Source organism: Canis lupus, chromosome 1 (assembly GCF_048164855.1).
Source record: "Canis lupus baileyi chromosome 1, mCanLup2.hap1, whole genome shotgun sequence".
Classification (NCBI taxonomy): domain Eukaryota; kingdom Metazoa; phylum Chordata; class Mammalia; order Carnivora; family Canidae; genus Canis; species Canis lupus.
In genome coordinates, this window is record NC_132838.1 from 119,508,156 (window position 1) to 119,531,223 (window position 23,068).

Sequence of the window (23,068 nt, forward strand, 5' to 3'; positions counted from 1 at the left end):
TATTCTCAAACATAGCTATCCTGAAAATACATTGGAAATTATATCTGATATCACAATTAAAAATGTAAAAGATTAAAACGTCATTGCTTGCTAATTATCCTGGTTTAGAATTGCACACGAAACAAAGCAGCAGCTTCTCTAGAGACATCTTCATTTTCTTCTTTGGATCCCCAAATCTAAAGTATCCATGTACCGTGTGCCACAGATGGTGTCTCCACTGAGTTAGTCTCTTGGGAGCTTTTGAAGTCAGCCTCCCCAGGACCCGCCTGATCATCCTCGCTGTCGCCTTGCTCATCCTCGGAGGATGAGGACTTCTCATCAGAAGAGCTGGCAAAGATGGCTTTAAATAAGTCCATGGATGGGCGGCTCCCTTCTTCAGTCTGTGAATCCACACCTTTGCTTATATTCTGCATTAACAATGAAATAAGAGTCAGGAATGAAGAAGCAAAGGTGAGGGAGTCAGACTGTCTAGACATACACACCTACGGTCAGGGACATCGTTCCACACCCACGTACTGCCAAACTACACAATGACAGATCACATGACATTTATTTTTGTGAGGTTTCTGATTCACCAACTGCAGAACAAGCCCACTGGTAGAAGCAGCTGAAGCCTCTCCTAGAGATAGGTCTTTCATCAGACTTGCAAAGGACCCGCAGAAATGCAGTAGGAACTAGCACAGGGCCTGTCCTGTTTACAGGAGTCTATGGAGCCTTCAGAGGTCCAAGATTAGAGGTTAATGAAGGCACTCTACTCAGATAAAATGCTGAAGAGAAAACTAGCCCTCCACATGGTGGGGAGAGAGCCGGGAGCACATGGATACCATCGTCACGGAACTTCCCTTTGCAATTACATATCACCATTGGTACAAAAAGCCCAGCTATGGACAATCAGATTAGCCAAACAAACAAGCAGTAACTTTGTACAAACTCAATTACATACACAGGGAGCAAAGGCATGAAGAAGACACGACTCCTTCCTGGCCAAGAGCTTCTCCCCAAATGGGTATGGGGTAATCTAATGTGCTAAATGCAAACAGCAGTGATGAGAGAGCGCCAAGACTGGCCTAGATCAGAATCCACTTCTGTCCTTCCACCGTTCAACTGAAGAACCCGGCCAGAGACACGAGGATGCACTCAACAGTGCAAATGTCTGCCAAGGGGTGGGTCTGGACTCCACCACAAAGTTCTCCTCACTCTCAGCAGAGTCACTCCCCTACCATATCACCTCCAGTTTCTGGAGCAGAGTTACAAATACCCACACTGAGGAAAAGAGTGCAAGACATGACATCTGTAGTTTTAAAGTCAACTCTTTTCATAGAAAAAAATTAAAGAAGAAAAGTATACCATTCCCAACTAAAAATAACCAGGGCACCTTGGAGAAAGGATTGATTCCAAAGCTGGGGCTGAGAAACATAAAGATGAGCCCAGAAATCATTGTGCCCAGACCACCAAGACATGCTCACAGAGTAAGAGGGACACATGAAAAACACAGAAGCCAACCTGAAGGTGCTCCAACCAGCCAACTAAGACAGAGCATTAAATAAATAAAGGTAGTACTGATTTAGCCTTTAAAGAGAATAGGAAACTGTGAGTCCACAGTTTGATGAAGAACAGGATGCTTATATATTTCAGAGCTCCTTTATACTTATTAAAAATAATTAAGTACAAATTTTGGGTGCCTGGGTGGCTCAGTTGGTTAAGCATTTGCCTGCAGCTCATGTCATGATCCCAGGGTCCTGGGTGGGGGGGTCCCTGCTCAATAGGGAGCCTATTTCTCCCTCTCCTTCTGCTTCTCTCCATAATTCATGTTTTCTCTTATGTTCTCTCTCTCATGTGTTCTCTCAAGTAAATAAAATCTTTTTTAAAATAATAATAAGGGGGGATCCCTGGGTGGCGCAGCGGTTTGGCGCCTGCCTTTGGCCCAGGGCGCGATCCTGGAGACCCGGGATCGAATCCCACATCGGGCTCTCGGTGCATGGAGCCTGCTTCTCCCTCTGCCTGTGTCTCTGCCTCTCTCTCTCTCTGTGTGACTATCATAAATAAATAAAAATTAAAAAAAAATAAAATAAAATAATAATAAGGGATCCCTGGGTGGCGCAGTGGTTTGGCGCCTGCCTTTGGCCCAGGGCGCGATCCTGGAGACCCAGGATTGAATCCCACATCGGGCTCCCGGTGCATGGAGCCTGCTTCTCCTCTGCCTGTGTCTCTGCCTCTCTCTCTTTCTCTCTTTGTGACTATCATAAATAAATAAAAATTAAAAATAAAATAAAATAAAATAAAAATAAAAATAAAAACCAAATTAAAAAAAAATAAAATAATAATAAAGTAAAAATTCGGAATAAATCGGTAAATAAAAGTGCTTACTAATTACAGAGGGGAAGAAACTAACTTTACAATGGAGAAGACTGGCAGATACTTCGTTACTCAAGTGACCAAAGTGAATACCAGCAATGGGACAAGTTGACACCATGCACCACCTGACAGGATAAAGTGAGAGCCCAGCCGGAGCCCTTCTGAGGTGCTCCTGCTGAAAGGGCACAACCTGAATCTAGTCCTAAGGAAACATCAGACAGGCCCAAACTAAGGACACTCTACAAAATACCGGCTTATAATCTTCAAGTATCAAGATCCTGGAAGACTGAGGAATTGTACCAGACTAAACAAGACTAAAGGGGCGTGACCACTAAGTGGTCACAAGTGACCCTGAGCTGCATTTCCTGCCATAAAGGACATTATTAGGACAACTGGTGGAAATTGAATGGGTCCAAGGATTAGACACGCCAGTAATGCATCAATGCTGATTTCCAGATCTTGATGGATGTACTGCAGCTATATAGGGGAACACCCTTCCTTGAAGGAAACACAGGACAGCCAGGCATACTGGTTGCCAACTTATGCTCAAGTGGCTCAGAGACAAAATTATCTAAATTATATTTAAACTTCTAACAGTGTTTCAAAATTATTCAAAGGTATACATGAAGTCAGGAGAGAGAGGCTAACAGTGAAGCACAGGAAATCACGGCAAACTCAAACATCTTCTAGAAAACTCACAAATCTGATGTCTTTATGACAAACCACAGATACCAATGTCATGTGCACAGGCCATAACTGAATGGCAGCTGGCTGATATTCGTGTTTATAGACAGTTCTGGCCATCAACATTGTGCTGACTCAGAAAAAGTTTTCAAGGAAGGAAATTAAATAGCCCAGAGACTAGAAGTGAGACTCCTAAGGTCACCTGGCTAAGAAGTGAAAAAGCAAGAAAGAACTAAGACTTTTTCTGGGCAAAATTATCTAAATACTATCTCAACATGATTTCTGAGACAATCTAAAAGTCTTTCTAATCCAATGACCACATCGCAAAGTCAGAATCTCTGAGTAAGGTTTTATGCTGTCTTAAAAATAACAGTAGAAACCCCATGGGGAGGTTCCAAATCCATGGTGGCACAGGTGGTGGCAGCAACTGCCAGGCTTTGAAGGAAAGGAACCTTTTTCTCTGACCAGAGCAGCTGTGGTCTCAACAATGTGAAGCAAACCCCACTGCTTTTTCCCCCTTCTTGCCCTCTTGCCACTTGATAAAGTAAATAATATCCAGCCACAGATAAAGTCAGAGGAAGTACAACCCAGAGCAGGGAAACTAAGTGCCAGCCTTCAGACTGGAGGGTGTGAGGGGCAGCCTGAAAGTCAGACAGAGTCAAGAAGATCACGAAAAGGAGCTCAAGAGTAATCCTATGGAATGTCTGTGAGCTTCTGGCTCACCTCTGAGCCATGCAAGTGTAAATCTGACTCTAAACAGCAAACCAAAGGTTTTGATAACAGAACTAGGGGATTAACTACCAGCCAGGTCCCAGATCAGCTGCTGGGAAGTACACATGCAGGAAAGATTTGAATAGTACTATAAAGACTCTGAAAACTGCAATGACATTTGAACCCAGATGGCTTGGAACATATAGCCTAAACCTAATTAGGTCAACCATCTGCCAAAACAAAACAAACTTTCGCTATTCTCCCTAGAATTCAAATAAGACTTAAAGTTCATAACATAGGGATGCCTGGGTGGGTCAGTGGTTGAGCGTCTGCCTTCAGCCCAAGGTGTGATCCTGGAGTCCCGGGATTGAGTCCCCCACATCGGGCTCCCTGCATGGAGCCTACTTCTCTCTCTGCCTATGTCTCTGCCTCTCTCTCTCTCTGTGTCTCTCATGAATAAATAAATAAAACCTTAAAAAAAAAAAGTTTCATAACATAATGTCCAAAATATCAAAATGTCTTGGATATAATGCAAAACCACTTGGTTACAACCAACTGGGAAAACCTCAACTTGCAAACGACAATCAATAGACTCTAAACCTAAAATGACAAAAATGTTAGAATTATATGGCAGAATTAAAAAAAAAAAAGAATTGTATGGCAGATTTTGAAGCAGCTATTACAGCTACAGTCCAAGAATAAGGTTAAACAGGTGGAAAGGAGCAGCCCCAGTGGCTCAGCAGTTTAGTGCTGCCTTCAGCTCAGGGTGTGATCCTGGAGACCCGGGATTGAGTCTCACATCAGGCTCCCTGCATGGAGCTTGCTATTCCCTCTGCCTGTGCCTGTGCCTCTGTCTCTCTCTCTTTCTCTGTGTCTCTCATGATTAAATAAAATAAAAAATCTTAAAAAAACAAACAAACAAAAAAACAGGTGGAAAGATAAAAAGATCTCAGCAAAGAAAGAAATCTCAGCAAAGAAATAAAAGATATAAAGACAAACCAAATGAGAATTTTAGACATGAAAAATTCAGTAACCAAAACAAGAAATTCACTGGATGGGATTGATAGAATAGAAACGACAGAAGAAAGGGTACGTGAACTTGATGACTGATCAATAGAAGCTATCTGAGTTGAACAGAGAGAAAAAAAGGATTGAAAAGAGAATTGAATTATGGGGCAATATTGAAAGGTCTAAAGTTTATGTCACCAGAGTCCCAGGAGAGGTGTGAGAAGTGGAGGAGAAAAAACTATTTGAAAAAATAATGGCTAAAAATGTCCCAGATTTGGTGAAGGACAAGATTCAGGAGGCTCAGCAAACCCCAAACAAAAGAATCTCAAAGAAATCCACACTCAGACACATCATAATCAAACAGCAAAAAAACAAAGACAAATAAAAATCTTGAGAGCAGCCAGAAGAAAAGTCATGTCATCCTGAGGAAGGACAAGTTGAATAACTAGATTTCTTATCAGCAATCAGGAAGTCCAGAGGGAAGTGGCACAACATTCTTTAAAGGGCTAAAAGGAAAGACCTGTTGACCCATCATTCTATATCCAGCAAAGACATCCTTCAGGAATGAAGATAAAACATGGACATTCTCAGATGAAGGAAAATTAAGAAAACCAGTGGTTGGAACTGCTCTAAAAAAAAAAAAAAAAAGCTAAATACAGGGAGATCCTCAGACAGAAGAAATGATAGGAGGGAAAGCCACCTCTTTAGGAAGGAAGAAAGAGCAACAGCAACGGTAAATATCCAAGTAAATAAAATGGACTATCAGCTCATCAGTTCTTTAAACACGTCCAACAACTGAAAGCAAAAATTACAATCCTGTCTCATGAGGTTTTCAGTGTGTTTGCACATAATATAGGTGACATCACAAAGCTGGGAGAGTGAAGGGACCTAGAGAGCAGTAAAGATTCCACATTCCACTTAGGGTGCTACAGTTATCAGTTCTAAATTAACTGTTTGGGGATCCCTGGGTGGCGCAGCGGTTTGGCGCCTGCCTTTGGCCCAGGGCGCGATCCTGGAGATCCGGGATCGAATCCCACGTCGGGCTCCCAGTGCATGGAGCCTGCTTCTCCCTCTGCCTGTGTCTCTGCCTCTCTCTCTCTCTCTGTGTGTGACTATCATAAATAATAAATAGAAAAATTAAAAAAAAATAAATAAATAAATTAACTGTTTGAAGTAAGCATTAAAAAAATAATGAGTGGGATCCCTGGGTGGCGCAGCGGTTTGGCGCCTGCCTTTGGCCCAGGGCGCGATCCTGGAGACCCAGGATGGAATCCCACATCAGGCTCCTGGTGCATGGAGCCTGCTTCTCCCTCTGCCTATGTCTCTGCCTCTCTCTCTCTCTCTGTGACTATCATAAATAAAAATTAAAAAAAAAAATTAAAAAAAAAATAATGAGTTAAAAATGTAATAGAGTTTAAAAATGTAATAGATAAAATAGCATACTGATAATTATTCAACCAATATAAAAGAAGGTAGGAAAGGAAAAAGGGAGCAACAAAAAAGGAGTGGGACCAGACAGAAAACAAAACTGTAGACCTGAATCCAACTAGATCAACAAATTACATTAAATGCTAATGGTTAAAACACACAAAGTAAAACATATAGATTATCTAAATGTACTATTTAAAAAGGACCCCAAAAAAAAACAAAAAAATAAATAAAAAAAATAAAAAAAATAAAAAGGACCCAAGGACAATGACATGCTTTTTATCAAAAATCCACTTTAAATACAATGAAACAAATAGGCTCAAAGTAAAAAGATGAAAAAATACATACTCTGCAAATTGCCAGAGATAGAGTAATATTACATAATGATAAAAAGTTCAATTCGGCAAAAAGATAAAACAATACAAATAAATGTGTACACACCTAACAAGAGAGTTTCAAAATACATGAAGCAAGCACTTTGGTATAAAGTTGGCAGTTTCTTATAAAGTTAAATCTACATTTCTGTATTACCCAGCAATCTCGTTATTAGGTATTTACCCCAGAGAAATGAAAACTTATATTTACACAAAATTCTGCACATGAACACTCATAGCAGCTATATTTATGAGAGCCAAAAGCCAAAAGGACATATGGAAACAACCATACGTCCTTAAAGGGTAATTGACCAACAAACTGTGATGTAGCCACACAGCAAAATAGTATTTAGCAATAAAAAGGAATGAGCTATTGATAATACACTACTGATGAATCTCAGAGGTATGATACTGAGTGGAAGAACCCAGCAACTACAGCCTATGGGCCAAATCCAACCCACTGTCTGCTTTGTAAATACTGGAACATGGATGTACCTATTTATTTTTTTCATATTGCCTGTGATTTCTTTCACATTCAACAGCAGTGCTGAGTGGTTGCGAGAGACACTATATGGTAACAAAGCCTAAAATACTTAGTACCAGGCCCTTCACAGAAAGTTTGCAGACCCCTCCAAGATGTGATGACAAAGCACCATCAAAGAGAAGGACTATGATGCCACAGTCAGCCTGGCAGAGAAAACCTGGAAGCCCCACATACCTTATTTGAGAGTGATTCCGTCACAGGCTCTTCCTCTCTGATTACTAATGGACCGGACTCTTGTTTAGGTGGACCAACTTTTGATCTAGCCAAACTTAAAAATTCACTAAGGGAATCTTCTTTCTTTTCTTGTTTAGATGTATCCCATCTGGATGGTTTTCTTGACTCTGAAAGGCAGAACACGGATGTAATTATCAGAATGAGCAAGCAAAAGGCAAGCTCTCCATTATGGCTCTTTAATTCATTCCAGAAGCAAACCTACTATGGGCCAGGCCCGGTGCAAGGTGTTGAGAATGTGGCAGATGCTGAGGCAGAGCACCAACCCCTAACAGTATACACGTGGACTCTTACCACATGAGCTAATGTATTCATATGAACAAGTCTCTTAATGGAGGGAAAGCACATATTCTGTGTACCCTTAAGACTTCTGTTTTCCCAACGGGATAGGGCTTGAGACCACAGTCAGCACATGGACCCGAGGAAGCCCCACTCACTTTCAGGACCTTGGTGCTGTAGTACTTTCTCATTTGATGCTTGAGTTGTAGGCAAGGATGCTGTCTCTGGGATGGTCAGAAAGTTGAAGACTGAGTATTTGTCACGTTTTACTCTTGGTAAGCCAACCAAAGTTGAACTGTGGGTTGAAAAGAAAACATGTATATAATTTTAAAATCTAATTCTTGTGAAGCTTTCCATCTCATGTTTTTCACCACTAGCTCTTCTACTTGCTAAAAGGTCCCCGAAGGTGATTTTGCTTCTCAAGGCAGTTTAAGAATTTGGAATGGCTGACTTCAGGGTCCCTGAGGTTTTTCCTATCATAGTAAGAGGGAGAATTTAACTTTGAAAATGTATTTCCAGGGCACCTAGGTGGCTCAGTCCGTTAAACACCTGACTCTTGATCTCAGTTCAGTTTTTGATCTCAGGGTTGTGAGTTCAAGCCCCAAGTTAGGCTCCATGCTGGGCACAGAGCCTACTTAAAAAGAAAAAGAAAATGTATTTCCATGAAGGAAAAATTCCACTGCTAAAAATATACCTAAATTTTCTGACAAAACCTCTGATTCAATCATATATGCTTTTTTGTAGTGTTTATAATCAAATGTAAAACGTTTATAAAGAATTAGCATGTCAGGGATCCCTGGGTGGTGCAGCGGTTTAGCGCCTGCCTTTGGCCCAGGGCGCGATCCTGGAGACCCGGGATCGAATCCCACATCAGGCTCCCTGCATGGAGCCTGCTTCTCCCTCTGCCTTTGTCTCTGTCTCTCTCTCTGTCTCTCTCTGTGACTATCATAAATAAATAAAATTAAAAAAAAAAAAAAAGAATTAGCATGTCATATTTTAAGTGTAAATTATATGTGCATCATTAAAAAGGTGACAAATTAGTCAAGCATTACGTTTTTGTAACTTGACATATCTGAGCTTCATATCTGACATGGAATACAGTTTGTTTCCCGGATGTTTGCTTTTTTTTTTTTTTTAAGTAGCAAATCAATGGAAATTAAATCTGTAAAATTTGCAATTCTGCATTTACAAGTAAATTCATCTAGAAACAGGGAGTTGGGGATCCCTGGGTGGTGCAGTGGTTTGGCGCCTGCCTTTGGCCCAGGGCGCGATCCTGGAGACCTGGGATCGAGTCCCACATCCGGCTCCCGGTGCATGGAGCCTGCTTCTCCCTTTGCCTGTGTCTCTGCCTCTCTCTCTCTCTCTCCATCTGTGACTATCATAAATAAATAAAAATTAAAAAAATTTTTTAGAAACAGGGAGTTTATATGAGTAGGTAAGGGGGAAAGTTAGCTTTAATATGGGAGAATGAATACTGATGTAAGGGCAGATTTATCCAACTTACTCTGGATAAGGGTCAGGGACATTAAACCTCTTACATAGAAGCTTGTCAGGGTGCCACTCAAATGTGTCTCGGGTGAGCTTCCCGAACATCTTCATCTTCACAGCCGACTGCTTGTCATTGACATCATTCTGGGAAAAGACATTTATTCCGTTTCATCAAGTGGTCTCACCACTGACCTGACTGCTCTTCCACTGAAAAGCTTTCAAGCAATTTTCCAAAAGGACAAAACAGCTCTTATGCTACAATGCTTTCGCTAACTGACATTGGAAGCTAAAAGCATAAAATCAGTTTTATTCTAATAATGCTTGTCTATTGTGATCATTCCACTGAGACATCGAAAATATTTGCTCTAATTGTAAAATTCGTCAGGTAGGGACTTGATGGCCACAGACCTCTTGGTCTCGAGGGACTTCCACTTGATCTGAATCATCCTCCTCCTTGGCATGCGTGAACCTGGAGGACAGGGTGGAGTGGGAAGACACATAGAGTACAGCTGCCCGAGCAAACTCATCCCGCTCGCGGCCTCGCTCCCACTCTGTCATCCTGGGGTCCAGGCAACGTTCCAGGGCATCTATGATACGAGGAACAAAACATTGCTTGTCTTAGGAAAAACACAGGGCTTATCCAGTGGGCCACACTGTATGCCTGTAGATTACCAGAGGGGACACAAATCCTGACCCTGGGAGTACTTGTCAGGTAACAGTGCTCTCCCCCTCAACATAGTTCTTTTACTGAATTCTGTCTACGGCACAGAACAGAGAGAAACATTTGGGGACTAATGCTCATTAAATCTTCAAAGCCAGGAACTTGCTCTCACTCCCAGCCAGTGATAAGTTCATCCCAACTGTATATTGCTCAGTTTTGGCAGAAAAACACTCCTTTTTCTAACCTTTTTTTTTTTTTTTTTAACAAATAAACATAGAGGGTGGGTTCTTAGTAAGGAGTGAAGCACAGTAGGCCAAGATCTGCTTTTGAGGACCAAGGCCTCAGATTTGCTGACGACTTGAATGACAGCAATCCTGCTCAGTCTGTCCATATTTACTCAGTAGATCGGAGGGTGACTTCTTTTCCCCTTGGAATGGTTCAACAGCCAACTACCTTCTTAAATCAAATTTTAGACCGTGATATAGGGCTGGTTGATTAGGATTTTAAGATAAAGTGGGAGATGACCTTGTTCCCTTGGTGTGAAATGCAACACTTACAGAAGGCAAGCATTTGCAAACAGTAAACGGTCTGTGGGTTAACATGAGCCATTGCCAAAGCATGTTCTCTACTCAAAACAGCTATCTCTGGGACCTGAGATAGGGAGAAACACAAGCTACTTGTTCTTACTTTCTAAGGTCAAAAGCCAGGGACTACAATCTTGGCACTGTTTGCAGCAGGCCAAAGCCAAACACCAGCAGAATGGGACACTTCAACTTTAAATCTGGGACTAGGGCCAGAATAGCAAGATTGCTTCCCTTGGCTCAGAAAGAGGAGACCCAGGCCTAGCACCTACCTTTCTGACCCTGCTTCATATTTACTAAAAACTCTTCATATCGTTTTTGCTTTTCTGGATCTTTTGCGAAAGGTTTGAAGTTGCTGGCTCTGGTGGTGGCTGTCCTACCACTCAATGCCATGTGCCATGACGAGCAGTGTCCGACGTCTGCAGAGGAGGGCTGGGATCTGCTGCTTGAGGCAATCTGGGCCAGACTCCTGGCCTTGAGTTGAGCTGCTTTCAGGTCTGTTGCCTGCTTCATTTCTTTGATCCTCTCTTTATCTTTTTGGGACAGAAACTCCAACACTGAAGTAGCCGAACCTAAATAAAAACAGTAATAGGAAGAGATGAAAAGTATCGTAAGACAACTATATTGATACTCCTGGGGTACCTTCGTGTTCTATATCACAAATGCATGTCACCGGAGTCTTTTACACTTAGTTTTTCACCTGTATTCATAGCATCCCTGTGAACCAGACAGCCATGAAATAATAAGACTCTAGTTTTATGGCGGGCAAAAATGGAGGCCTTTAGGATATTTATCAGGTAAGTGAATGGTCCTAGCATGAGGAAGCTGACATCCCGGGCTCTGGGCTTCCAGCCTGAGGCAGCCACTGCTCGGCGGCCAGCCCCAGCACAAGCCCTGGTTCAGAGCCAGCTGCCCCTGCAGTGTTCACTCCCGTCACAGCACCCCCAGAGCCCCGGCCTGGGCCAGGGGACACTGCACACAAGGCCCCACTCCTGCTAGCAGGGGGCGTGGGCATTAGCAAAGCCCAAAGTCAACCCAGAGGCTAGGTACGAGAGGAGAACCATAAAGGAAACAGGGTGACACCACTGAAGGAGACTTAGAAGTGAGGCCTGGGAGTGGGGTATGGGGAATCACTAGTGTGGGGGGGCGGGAGGGCAGGGAAAGCCTGGAAGTTCCCTCCAAAGAGATAATTTGTGGTGAATTAAGTAAAACATGGAGCCGAAGCGTGAGGAAAGAGCAGGGGCAGAGGAGACAGTGAACGTCAAGGCCCAATGTGGTACGTCACGGTGGACAGGGCACAGGGCAGAAAGTGGGACCACAGGGCTTCACCCCAGGGGGTTTAAGACAGATTGGGGTAAGACATGGCCTGAAGGAGGAGATAGGTCTGTAGCACGTGGCCTAGTGGGAAGTCTGAATTTTCCTTTAGTCTCTCTCTCTGTGTGACTATCATAAATAAAAAAAAAAAAATTTTTTAAAAAAGATTTTATTTATTTATTCATGACAGAGAGAGAGAGAGAGAGAGAGAGAGAGAGAGAGGCAGAGACACAGGCAGAGGGAGAAGCAGGCTCCATGCAGGGAGCCCGATGTGGGCCTCGATCCCGGGTCTCCAGGATCACACCCCAAGCTGAAGGTGGAGCTAAACCGCTGAGCCACCAGGGCTGCCCAGGGTTGTGGTTTCAATGGCACAACCCAAACTTATGTTAGAAGACAAGTCTCAAGAAGTAAGAGATCCATACGCTGCTACGTGTGCCAGTCACAATACACAATTTTGTTCTCCCCGTGTGGGAATACTAAACCAGCTAAACGGTGTCGCTGAGAAAACAACTTTCCATTTTGACTTTGGCAACTCCAATTATTATAAACGTGATGTTCTCAATCTCCTTCGTGGCACCTACCTTGCACAGGTGTTTCTCCCAGCAACTCCCCCCGCTTGGAGGCATTCAGTTGGTGCCTACTGTGCGTCCCTGCGTCTGGCACGGGCTTTCCAGCTGACTCCGATAACACCTGGAGTAAGCGGGAGTTCTCTGAGGTTGCAGCTACCACAGGCCTGAAGTAATGCACAGGTCGATAGTCTCTTGGCAACTCAGGTGGTGGGTAAGTCTTCAAAAAAACCCAAAAAACAAAAACTCAGAAAAGACAGGCTGCAAGATGACCACGTTTGACCTAACCCAGAAAACCCATAACCTGTGAATATTGTTAACCCTGCCCTCGCCAGGCCAACCTCCAGCAGGGAGGTCACACTGGGCACATCCATTCCGGATCTGGAGGGCCACTGGGACCGCATCATTCTAATGGCCACACATTTTTAATGGTCCCCCTGCCCACTTCTGCAGAGAGATGCTAACATGCATGTTTCATGTGGTAAGAAGGACAATAATAGTTATCACAATGCATTAGCCCACACGCACAACTGGCTTAGTGTAAATCAGAAAACTTAGAAAAGTATGATTAAAACTTTGAAAAAAAAATGATAACTTTGAACAAGTTGCTTTTAAATTCAAAATTCTTTTTCTGGTTACGTTTCAGTTCCAAAATAGAGCTTCAAGACTTATATTTTTGACCTGAGGGATTTTTTTAATTCAAGAGCAGACTAAACTGAAATTGTAATATATTTGAGAAATTCAGGCACTGATGATGACAGAACAGATAAATTAAAAGAAAAGTATTAGCTACATTTATTTATTTATTATTTATATTAGCTACTTTTAAATTACTCGCTAAACCTTGCTCTGAGTCTAACAAACATGAATTCAGTCTTATTGAAGCCATTTTCTAGATTTTTCAGCTACCTGAAACCCTGAGCTCTGTAACCAACCCAACACCGAATGCTCTCTGGCTGTGGTTCTAGGGAGCAGCTGTCCCCAGGGCTCCCCTGAGGGTTTAATGACACTGATGCCCGCGTCCCACCCCATAAAGCTGGCACTAGGTGGGGTCTCCCAAGCTCCCCAGGTGGCTGAAACATGCAGCCTGGGTAAGCACCTGGCACAATGACAGTCATCATTGCTGGGAAATCCCATTTTTTTTACGGTCTTAGGTTGACCACCTTCTGTGAACACATGGACTCCCAGATCAGCTGGCAGATACTTCTTTATGGCCATAACACAAAAATCCAGAGGAGCACGGCAGAAAGGAGGGGTGCACAGCCACGACTCTTAATATCCTCCATCAGATTCAAAGCATTTCCCTCCCTCTGCAAAATCACTGTTCTGTTCAGCCTCTGGATGCAGAGGGGCTGGCTTTGGGCCACACCTGTAGAAAACCTGTCTGTGAAAGGCTAGGTGACCAGAGCACAAAGCACTACTCCAGCAAGCAGCACCTCGGGAGCCCCCAGTGCCTGTCACCCTGGTCACGGCCCTTGGGCCCACTAGAGGGAATCTGTGCTTCTGGTGCCCCTGCTGTAAAAGGGCTGACTTGGGGGCCAGGACTTAGTCCCATTGAGCCCTGGAGGGAGGGAGTCCTTGAGCCCAGAGTCAAGCGAGTACTGAGAAGTACTCAGAAGTACTCAGAAGTACTGAGAAGAGCCTTTTTTATGCTCTCCTTTCACACACATAAAAAAACTCACATTCTCCTTCGACATTACTTGACATTTCTGGAAATAACAGCAGCGTACTATGTGCCCATCGCCGTTCTGAATATATTCCACTTTCTGTTATGACACATTATACCAACTAAACAAAGCTGCAGTAACCCTGAATATGGTTTTTTAAGCAGCACCACCCCCATCCTTCCCTATTCTGAAGAACCAACAGGTCAAGCCACAGAGGCACTTAACAAACGTTTGCTGAATACAAAAACAAAGAACTGAAGTATGGGACAATCTACAGAGGGATGTCAACAAGGCAAATGGCCAGGAGCCACACTTGAGCTACCAGGACCTATCACCTGGTGATGCCTGCCTGTGAGCACATGGCTCTGATGGGTGACAAGGAGTACCACTCGGCCTAGGCCATATGGCAATCTCAAAAACAGGACTGTCTGGAAAGGCATGCAGAGTTCTCCATGGGGCTTGACCAGCATGCATGCAGCCTCTTTCTCGTCTGTTTGCCCAGACAAGGAGTTTAGGGAACCCTGTCCACACGGGTCAACACCTTTCATGGCATTCAGGAGGCAGGAGGGCAGGGGCGGGGCTTATGACTTCCTGAAATTTTCTACTTTTCCTTAAGTTACACTGCCCTTGGAATTCTATCAATTCCATTTTCCCACCAGTTTCAAATGCAATTCTTTATTTTTTTTTTTAAGATTTTATTTATTTATTCATGAGAGACACAGAGAGAGAGGCAGAGGGAGAAGCAGGCACGCTCCCTGTAGGAGCCCAATGCAGGACTCGATCCTGGAACTCCAGGATTACACCCTAAGCCAAAGGCAGATGCTCAACCACTGAGCCACCCAGGCATCTCTGCAACTTTTTTTTTTTTTTAATGGAAATAGCCCCTTACGTGGAGCTTGGATTTAAAAGATGAGTGATTGGGATCCCTGGGTAGCTCAGCGTTTTAGCGCCTGCCTTTGGCCCAGGGCGCGATCCTGGAGTCCCAGGATCGAGTCTCACGTCGGGCTCCTGGCATGGAGTCTGCTTCTCCCTCTGCCTGTGTCTCTGCCTCTCTTTCTCTCTCTACGTCTATCATGAATAAATAAATAAAATCTTAAAAAAAAAAAAAAAAAGATGAGTGATTTAAAAAAAAAAGATCAGCAATTAGATATTTTGGGTAAAATGTGATTACCAACTGTAATTTCTAATGCAGAGTATGTTTTCCTGGACAATCACTAGTAATTATACTGTTGCTTTTTGAAAACAGAATTTACTTACTTTCAATTGGTAATATAATAACTTAGATTACATAGCAGCAAATATTTTAAGTACTAAACCAGTAAAAAATTTAAAAAATAAATTTTTTCCTTACTTTCTTAGAAGATAAAGGTTTAGAAGCCAAGGAAAATCCATCCAAAATTTTGCCAATGTATCGAAGATCTTTCTCTGATTCTACAAAATGATGTCGTTGATTAATTTCAGAAGCAGAAAAGATTAGAATAAGACAAAAGACGTCAGTTTTTTTAATCTCCAAGAACATACATACTACAAGTCACACGTGATTATCTCGCAGAGATAGCAGTAAAGGAGAGGGAAGAATGGCAGTAAAGCCCTCACACCTCTGTTGACTCAGTGACTGGCAGGCCGCCCCGCAGCACCCTCAGCTGATTAGGTGGCCCCGGATGTGAGGCTATGGCTCTCCATGACAACTGCCTCAATGTTGTTTTTAGAAAAATTACTTAGGTCTTAAGCTACGCTTGGGGACACCAAAGAATATACTCTGTGGAGTAAAAGATCTTAAGAAAAACCATCAAGGGGACAAGTATGGTTAAAAAGAAAATCATAACCATGAGGGAGTCATTCCTAAAACCAGGCAAGGACCTAGGGGCAGACTACCACCCCCCCAATTTCCTTAGCAACCATCCAAAGGAAGCACAGAAGGCAATACAACCAGGTCAGCCAGTAATCTAATCTCGTTCAAATTAAAAGGTACTTTTGTCTTTTCCTCAAACGAAATTCTAACAAGAGCTAAAGATCACTCATGGAACAGAATGACCAGTGCCCTGTTGCCTTGGAGCCAGGGATCGGCCATTGGTTGCGGAGATAGCCTCATGGGCAGGGGCTCTTGATTCTCAAGGATTTCCTGAGCACAGTGGTTATGTCAAAAATCCATAAGCACGGACTGCATTTTTCTGTAGCAAAAAGCTCCTTCTGCACGAGTACTGTGAGTGCTTACACAAGCTGGCTAGCTGGTCTGAAGAAGATGTGGCCACGTGCTGTGCAGATGGGGCTGAAGCCCTGCAGCCACGTAAAACATAGCCCAGCCCTGTAACTACCCCTCCCCCACAAAGTCATTCTTTGCAGCTCAACTCATGTGGAACTTTTGTACCAGCTTCTGAAGTTCTTAAAATTCTCCAGGGTAATTTGGGATTAATTTTCACACTCCGGGCACCCCTATGGTTATAGCAGCATTATTTACAATAGCCAAACTATGGAAGCAGCCCAAGTGTCCATTGATAGATGAATGGATAAAGACATGGTATATATATACAATGAATATTGCTCAGCCATCAAAAAGAATGAAATCTTGCCATTTACAATAACATGGATGGGGCTAGACTGTATTATGTGAAGCAAAAGAAGTCAGTCAGAGAAAGACAAATACTGTATGATTTCACTCATATATGGAACTTGAGAAAACAAACGAGCAAAGGGAAAAAAAAAAAGAGAGAGAGAAAGAGACAAACCAAGAGAGAAAGAGACAAACCAAGAAACAGACTCTTAACTACAAAGAACAAACTAATGGTTACCAGAGGGGAGGTGGATGGAGGGATGGGTGAAATAGGTGATGGGGACTGGGGTGCCCAGGTGACTCAGTCGGTTAAGTCTCTAGCTCTTGGTTTCGACTCAGGTCATGATCTCATGGGTTGTGGAGTCAAGCCTCATGTTGGGCTCCACATTCAGTGGGGAGTCTGCGTGAAAATCCTCTCCCTCTGCCCTTTCCCCGACTTGCATGTACTCACCCACACCCATGTATGCTCACTCTCTCAAATAAATAGATCTTTAAAAAAAAAAAAAGAAAGAAACAGGTGATGGGGATTAAGGACTGTACCTGTCGTGATGAGCACAGGGTTATGTATGGAATTGTTGAATCACTATATTGTACACCTGAAACTAATGTTACACTGTATGTTAACTAAACTGGAATTAGAATTTGTTTTTTTTTGGAATTAGAATTAAATTAAAATTTAAAACCCCTTCATACTCTTAAAATTTTTGTTTTCATTTAAAGCCCAGCAATTTTACTTTTATGAATTTATTCTGAAGAAATAAAAAGCAAATGTGCAGAGCCACAGAATATTTATTATAGCCATATGGATCATGAAAAAAAATAAGAATAGTTTAAAAATCAACCATGAAGACTGACTAAATTTAGATTCACTCAGTGAAAAACCTTCAAGTCAAAACTATAGAATTTGTGCCTGGTGTGAGAGGAGAAGGAATAAGGGGAGCCTGGGGAGGTCAGACTTGACGAACGGAAGGGTGGAATTGAGTCAACAGGCCCAAAGGTGTTATATAAAGAAAAAGCCAGGGATTTGGCCCAGGAGGCAAATTTAAATATATATATATTTATTATAGTTTATTAACTATTATATAACTAATATATTAGTATTATGTAATTAATATATATTAATAGTGTGTTGGTGCATTAACATAACCAATAATTAACATGTTAGTATAACCTATGATATTATTATAACATATTAATACACATCTTTTTTTCTTCTTTTTTTTTTTTTTTTTAAAGAGACAGGGTGGGGAGGGGCAGAGGGAAAGGGATAGAGAAAGAATCTTAAGAGGCTCCACACCCAGCACAGGGCCTCCATTTGGGGCTCCATCCCACGACCCTGAGATCATGACCTGAGCAGAAATCAAGAGTCCGACTGACCCACCCAGGCACCCCATACATTTTCTTTTAAGTTATAAAATTACATAGTATTAGTAGAAAATTTTGAAAATACAGGTAACTAAAAGGAAGTGGTAACACCAACTAACATTTAGGTGCACACTCTTCTAGCATCTTGTGTAAAACCCTAGATTCTTTTTTTGGTGATGAGGACAGAGGCCACTGACACGTAGAGAGTGCTTGCTATGTGCCCAGGATTTCTTAAACCATTTTCATACTTTAACATGCCCATGGGTGTGCCACGGTCATGCCCAAGTCCAGGCAGGGATGCCAAGGCACAGGGAGATAAAGCAGTCTGCCCAAGGCCGTAGATGACAGGGCCGGAGTGGAGGCGGTCTGTCTTCAGAACGTGTGTTCACAGACATTAAGCAAACTACCCCTAAAAATTGTTTTGCGCCTCCTTTTTTTTCTGCCAGACATGCAAAATAGGCATCCTTTGGGAAGTTACGCTTCTATTACTTAGATTATTTCAACACGTATGCTTCAGATGTATTTTACAGTTTGATCAGATTTTACGTGAAGACAACTAGAAATCTCTATACACTGTTTTATCTCGGCAACCACCTCCTTACTTCATTGAGGTGCTTCTTACTATTATAACCAAAGAAGAGCAGCATTATTTATTCAGTCTTTGGGCAGGTACTGTGCCCAGCATGAAGTTATGCCACTTAATCCTCACAATGACCCTCAGAGTGGATTTGATCCTCACTTTACAAATGACGCCCAGAGAGGTCATAAGCCTCACCCAAGGCCCAGCTGTTGAGCAGCAGACGGCTGTGAGCCAAATTCAGTCACATGACTCCAAATCACATGCTACCCACACCTTCTCTGGAAACACTGAAATACTACTTAGAACCATAGGATCTGAATCCCTATAGATTCTGACCAGAAATCCAAGTTGTGTTGAGAGGTGTCCATCTCCTCACCCAAGAAGAGCGGCCTAAGAGCCAGGGACTCGAGTAAGGAGACAGGCTGGGTGCCAAGTTCCCTCCTGCTGCGGGTCCCCACACCTGGCCTCTGGCCTGATGCTTGAGTTGGCCTACCTTGGCCAGCTGGCCAGGGCCTCAGGCTTCCCTCTGACCCCGTGCTACCTCTACCCTGCAGCACAAGCTCCTGGCCTTATACCTGCTCCCTCCCGATTCCAGCCGTCTTTTCTCTCCTTACTTTGACCTTGTCTCGACAACTGGCTCTGGCTCCGACCCAGTCTACATCTACCTTTCCCTTACACCCCCCTCCCCCGACTGAGTCTCTCTTCTCCTCACTTTGTTTCTCACCCTGCATCTTTCACCAACAACCCAACTCCACAGAGGCTGACACTCCAGTGTTGGTTCTGCAACCCCTTCTTCCTGTAATACCCCGACATTTGGTCCTATCATCAATTGTGAATCTATGGGATTACCTTTCTGATTTTTATATTGCCTGGGTGCTGTCCAGCCATAGAGTCCGTCTCCGGGTTCCTCATCCTTCAAAATGGTGTCATACTTGGATAAAGTTTCTGTGGCATAGATGTCATCATCTTCCTCTTCCAGGGCACCAACACCAAAAGCCTTCAAAAACAAGGTTTTGAACTGAATAATTACAGGTTTTAGGGTGTGTCTCCACTGAAGGACAAAGCTACTTTAAGGATGTGATTGAACAGACCACATTAGCACCACAAGATCACCAAAAGAGAAGTGGAAGACCAGCTTAACACACAGACTCAAGTCCTCTTAGAGACACTGGCCAGAAGTGAATGCCATGCCTCCAGTGCTGGAGCTCCCTCTGGGCCCAGCAGCAGCTACAGGTCTGGGTCCCAGCACAGGGAGGGGTGGAGAACACAGCCGAGCAGCAATGCAGTAGGAGAAGAGGGTCTCCAAAAGGAGAAAGGCAGGATATTCATCTACTGCTCAGTGTGGCCTGGGGCCAGGGCTGGTGACCAAGATCTGAAGGCCACCACTTCTGGGATCCCTGGGTGGCGCAGCGGTTTGGCGCCCGCCTTTGGCCCAGGGCGCAATCCTGGAGACCCGGGATCGAATCCCACGTCGGGCTCCCGGTGCATGGAGCCTGCTTCTCCCTCTGCCTGTGTCTCTGCCTCATTCTCTCTCTCTCTCTCTGTGACTATCACAAATAAATAAAAATTAAAAAAAAAAAAAAAAAATGAAGGCCACCACTTCTGAAACTGCTATTGTAAGAACTCCTAATCTTTGTGGAACGTGGCCTCTAACAAGTATCACTTTTTGTTAAAAAAAAAAAAAAAAAAAACTGGGGAAAGAAAGGTAATGACAACACTCTAAATGTAATTTAAGAAAGAGCCTCTGAATCAATTTGAGAGCACAGGCAATCAATGAAAGCTCTCCATCTCCCTAAAGGTAAAAAGCCAGCCTCCCACGTGAAATGTATATTCATGTTTCCAACCTGAGTCATGCAGCACTAGGAAACAGTCTGAGAGGCAGTAAAATCTGGACTTGAACTTGGGAGAGGCAGATTGCAATTCAACTATTAACTTAATCAAAGGGGAGGTGTGGTTTTCTGCTCGGCCTCACAAGGGTGTGAGAAAGCAGTCCTCAGTCCTAGAAACACACAAATTCCAAGAACATCAGGTCACAGGATGTCAGCAGTACATATTAAAATCAAGAAGGTGGGGATCCCTGGGTGGCTCAGCGGTTTAGCGCCTGCCTTTGGCCCAGGGCGCGATCCTGGAGTCCCGGGATCGAGTCCCACATTGGGCTCCCGGCATGGGCCTGCTTCTCCCTCCTCCTGTGTCTCTATGTCTATCATAAATAAATAAATAAATTTTTAAAAAATCAAATCAAATCAAATCAAGAAAGTGGGCGATCCCTGAGTGGCTCAGTGGTTTAGCGCCTGCCTTTGGCCCAGGGCGCGATCCTGGAGTCCCAGGATCGAGTCCCGTGTCAGGCTCCCGGTATGGAGCCTGCTTCTCCCTCCTCCTGCGTCTCTGCCTCTCTCTCTCTCTCTATGTCTATCATAAGTAATAAATAAATAAATATTTTTTTAAAAAATCAAGAAGGTGTGCTTGACAGGTCTTCAGAAAAGACTGAGGAAAACAGAACCACTTCAAAGTCTCCATGCAGTCAACGAATAATGAGCACCTACTATATACATAATATGATGTGAAAAGCATTCTCATTCGTCAGCGGTGCCATGTTCATGAAACAGAAACTTTTACCTGGCCTGAAATTCCCAATTTCCTTCCTTTATTCACTCCAATCTCTCCAAGAAGATTGCTGGTCCCTTGGGATCCCCCACCGAAAAGATTAAAATGTTCTCCCGAAGTTCCAAACAATGCTTGGTGAGGATCCAGACCCTTGTAAGCCAGTCCATGCACATTATCTTTAGGTGTGAAATCCACAGGTGTGACGTCTTTGGGGGCAAAGGTCACATTTTCAGGCACATAGTCATCATCTTCCTCCTATTCACAATGATGCAAAAGTGGAATGAAGGTGACTCACTGGTGCATAGTCCTGTAAATGCTATTTTCAAATTATTAATTCCAAACAGAACATTGACCAAACTTCCATTCCCTCTATCAGAAATCACTAAATCAAGTTCTTGATACTAACACAAATAATAACACCACTTTAAGAATCTGACAGACTTGGGATATCTAAGGTGTTGGCATGTTGCTGAATACATTCTCTGACGTGAAGGTAGTTTTAGGGTAGGAGTGCTTCACTGTAATGGGATCCAACTGATTTCTAACATCGTTTGGACCCTCAAATTTCATGTTCGTAAAGTAACATGTTTCGGTACCAAACTCGAGGTCAGTCATGCCTTAGCATACCTCAGATCCTTCAGAGCCTCCGGGGGGTAGTGCACAGCCATAGATTTTTACTCCAGGATCTATAAAAGCAATTTCAAATACATTGGTCATGAGCCACAGAAAATCCAGAAACCTGACTTGCTGACACTCTTTAGGGGTTCGCGACAGCCCTTATGAAAGGTGCTCTGGCTTTACGGTCAGAGTCTACTCACTCAGGAATTGTTTTCACCAGCCCCTACCCCATCCACACTCCGCAATAATGTGCTCCACAACTAACCACTACCGCCCCAGCATCACGGAAAACCTGAAGGAAACCGTTACTGCCTCCAAGAGTTCCTTGTCTGGCTAGAGAGATCAAGGACAAGAAACAAAATAATCCTGTTAAACTGTGTCACAGTTTTGACAAGAGTAAGAAACAGCTTCACGTGGTGCTAGCAGGAATATAAACTAGTACAATTCTTCCAGAAGGCCATTATGTGTGACACACAAAAAAGCCTTAAAATACAGTTGACATAAAAAAAAAAAAAAATACAGTTGACCTTTTGGGAATGTAAACTGGTAGAGCCACTGTGGAAAACAGTATGGATTTTCCTCAAAAAATTAAAAATAGAACTACCTTATGATCCAATAATTCCACAACCGGTATTTATCCAAAGAAAACAAAAGCGCTAATATGAAAAGATACATGCGCCCGTATGTTTTACTGCAGCTTTATTTACAATGGTCAAGATACAGAAGCAGCCTAAGCTTCCATCAGTAAATGAATGGATAAGAAAAATGGGGTATATCTAATACCCAATGGAATATTACACAGCCATAAAAAAGGATGAGATCATGCCATCTGTGACATGGACAGACCCAGAGGGTATTACACTAAGTGAAATAAGTCAGACTGGGAAAGACAAATATCATATGATTTCATTCATAGGTGACATCTAAAAAAAATAAATGAACAAGTAAACAAATAGCAGAATCAGATTTATAAATACAGAGAACAAACTGATGATTCCTAGAGGGAAGGGGGCAAAACAGGTGAAGGGAAGTGAGTGATATAGGCCTGGAGTTACAGAAGGAATAAGTCACAGGAGTAAAAGGCCTAGCATAAAAAAAAAAAAAAAAAAAAAAAAGGCCTAGCATAAGGAATAGAGTCAATATACTGTAAAAGCGTCGCAACAGAGGTAGCTATGCCACAGAGCACAGCATAGTGCAGACTTGTCAAAGCACTAGGATGTACAGCTGAAACTAATGTAACGTTGTGTATCAACTATACTCAAATTTAAATTTAAAAAAAAAATACAGTTGACCTTTGAAAAACACAGCTTTGAAGTGCACAGGTCCATTTATACACAGAGTTTTTACAGTACCATTAATGTAAATATAGTTTCTCCTCCTTCTAATTTCCTTAATAACATTTTCTTTCCTATGGCTTACTTTATTGTAAGAATATAGCATAGAATACATATTACATACA

General features: G+C 42.9%; 1 protein-coding gene across 2 annotated transcripts in view; it reads right to left on the reverse strand.

Moving 5' to 3' along the window:
- The window catches only part of GPATCH1 (G-patch domain containing 1), a 43,701-nt gene that overhangs the window by 8,569 nt on the left and 12,064 nt on the right, over nucleotides 1–23,068 (reverse strand). Inside the window, exons 6-16 of one of the 2 annotated variants that reach the window (XM_072782399.1) lie at nucleotides 21,619–21,677; nucleotides 21,004–21,246; nucleotides 19,237–19,384; nucleotides 15,243–15,322; nucleotides 12,240–12,444; nucleotides 10,617–10,916; nucleotides 9,511–9,689; nucleotides 9,119–9,246; nucleotides 7,773–7,909; nucleotides 7,279–7,445; nucleotides 194–407 (exon numbers count right to left, since the gene is read on the reverse strand). In XM_072782399.1, coding sequence (XP_072638500.1) covers nucleotides 194–407; nucleotides 7,279–7,445; nucleotides 7,773–7,909; nucleotides 9,119–9,246; nucleotides 9,511–9,689; nucleotides 10,617–10,916; nucleotides 12,240–12,444; nucleotides 15,243–15,322; nucleotides 19,237–19,384; nucleotides 21,004–21,246; nucleotides 21,619–21,677 — 1,860 coding nt within the window. Of the gene's footprint in view, nucleotides 1–193; nucleotides 408–5,684; nucleotides 5,871–7,278; nucleotides 7,446–7,772; nucleotides 7,910–9,118; nucleotides 9,247–9,510; nucleotides 9,690–10,616; nucleotides 10,917–12,239; nucleotides 12,445–15,242; nucleotides 15,323–19,236; nucleotides 19,385–21,003; nucleotides 21,247–21,618; nucleotides 21,678–23,068 lie in introns of those variants that run through there. The other variant, XM_072782402.1, reaches the window with a different exon arrangement.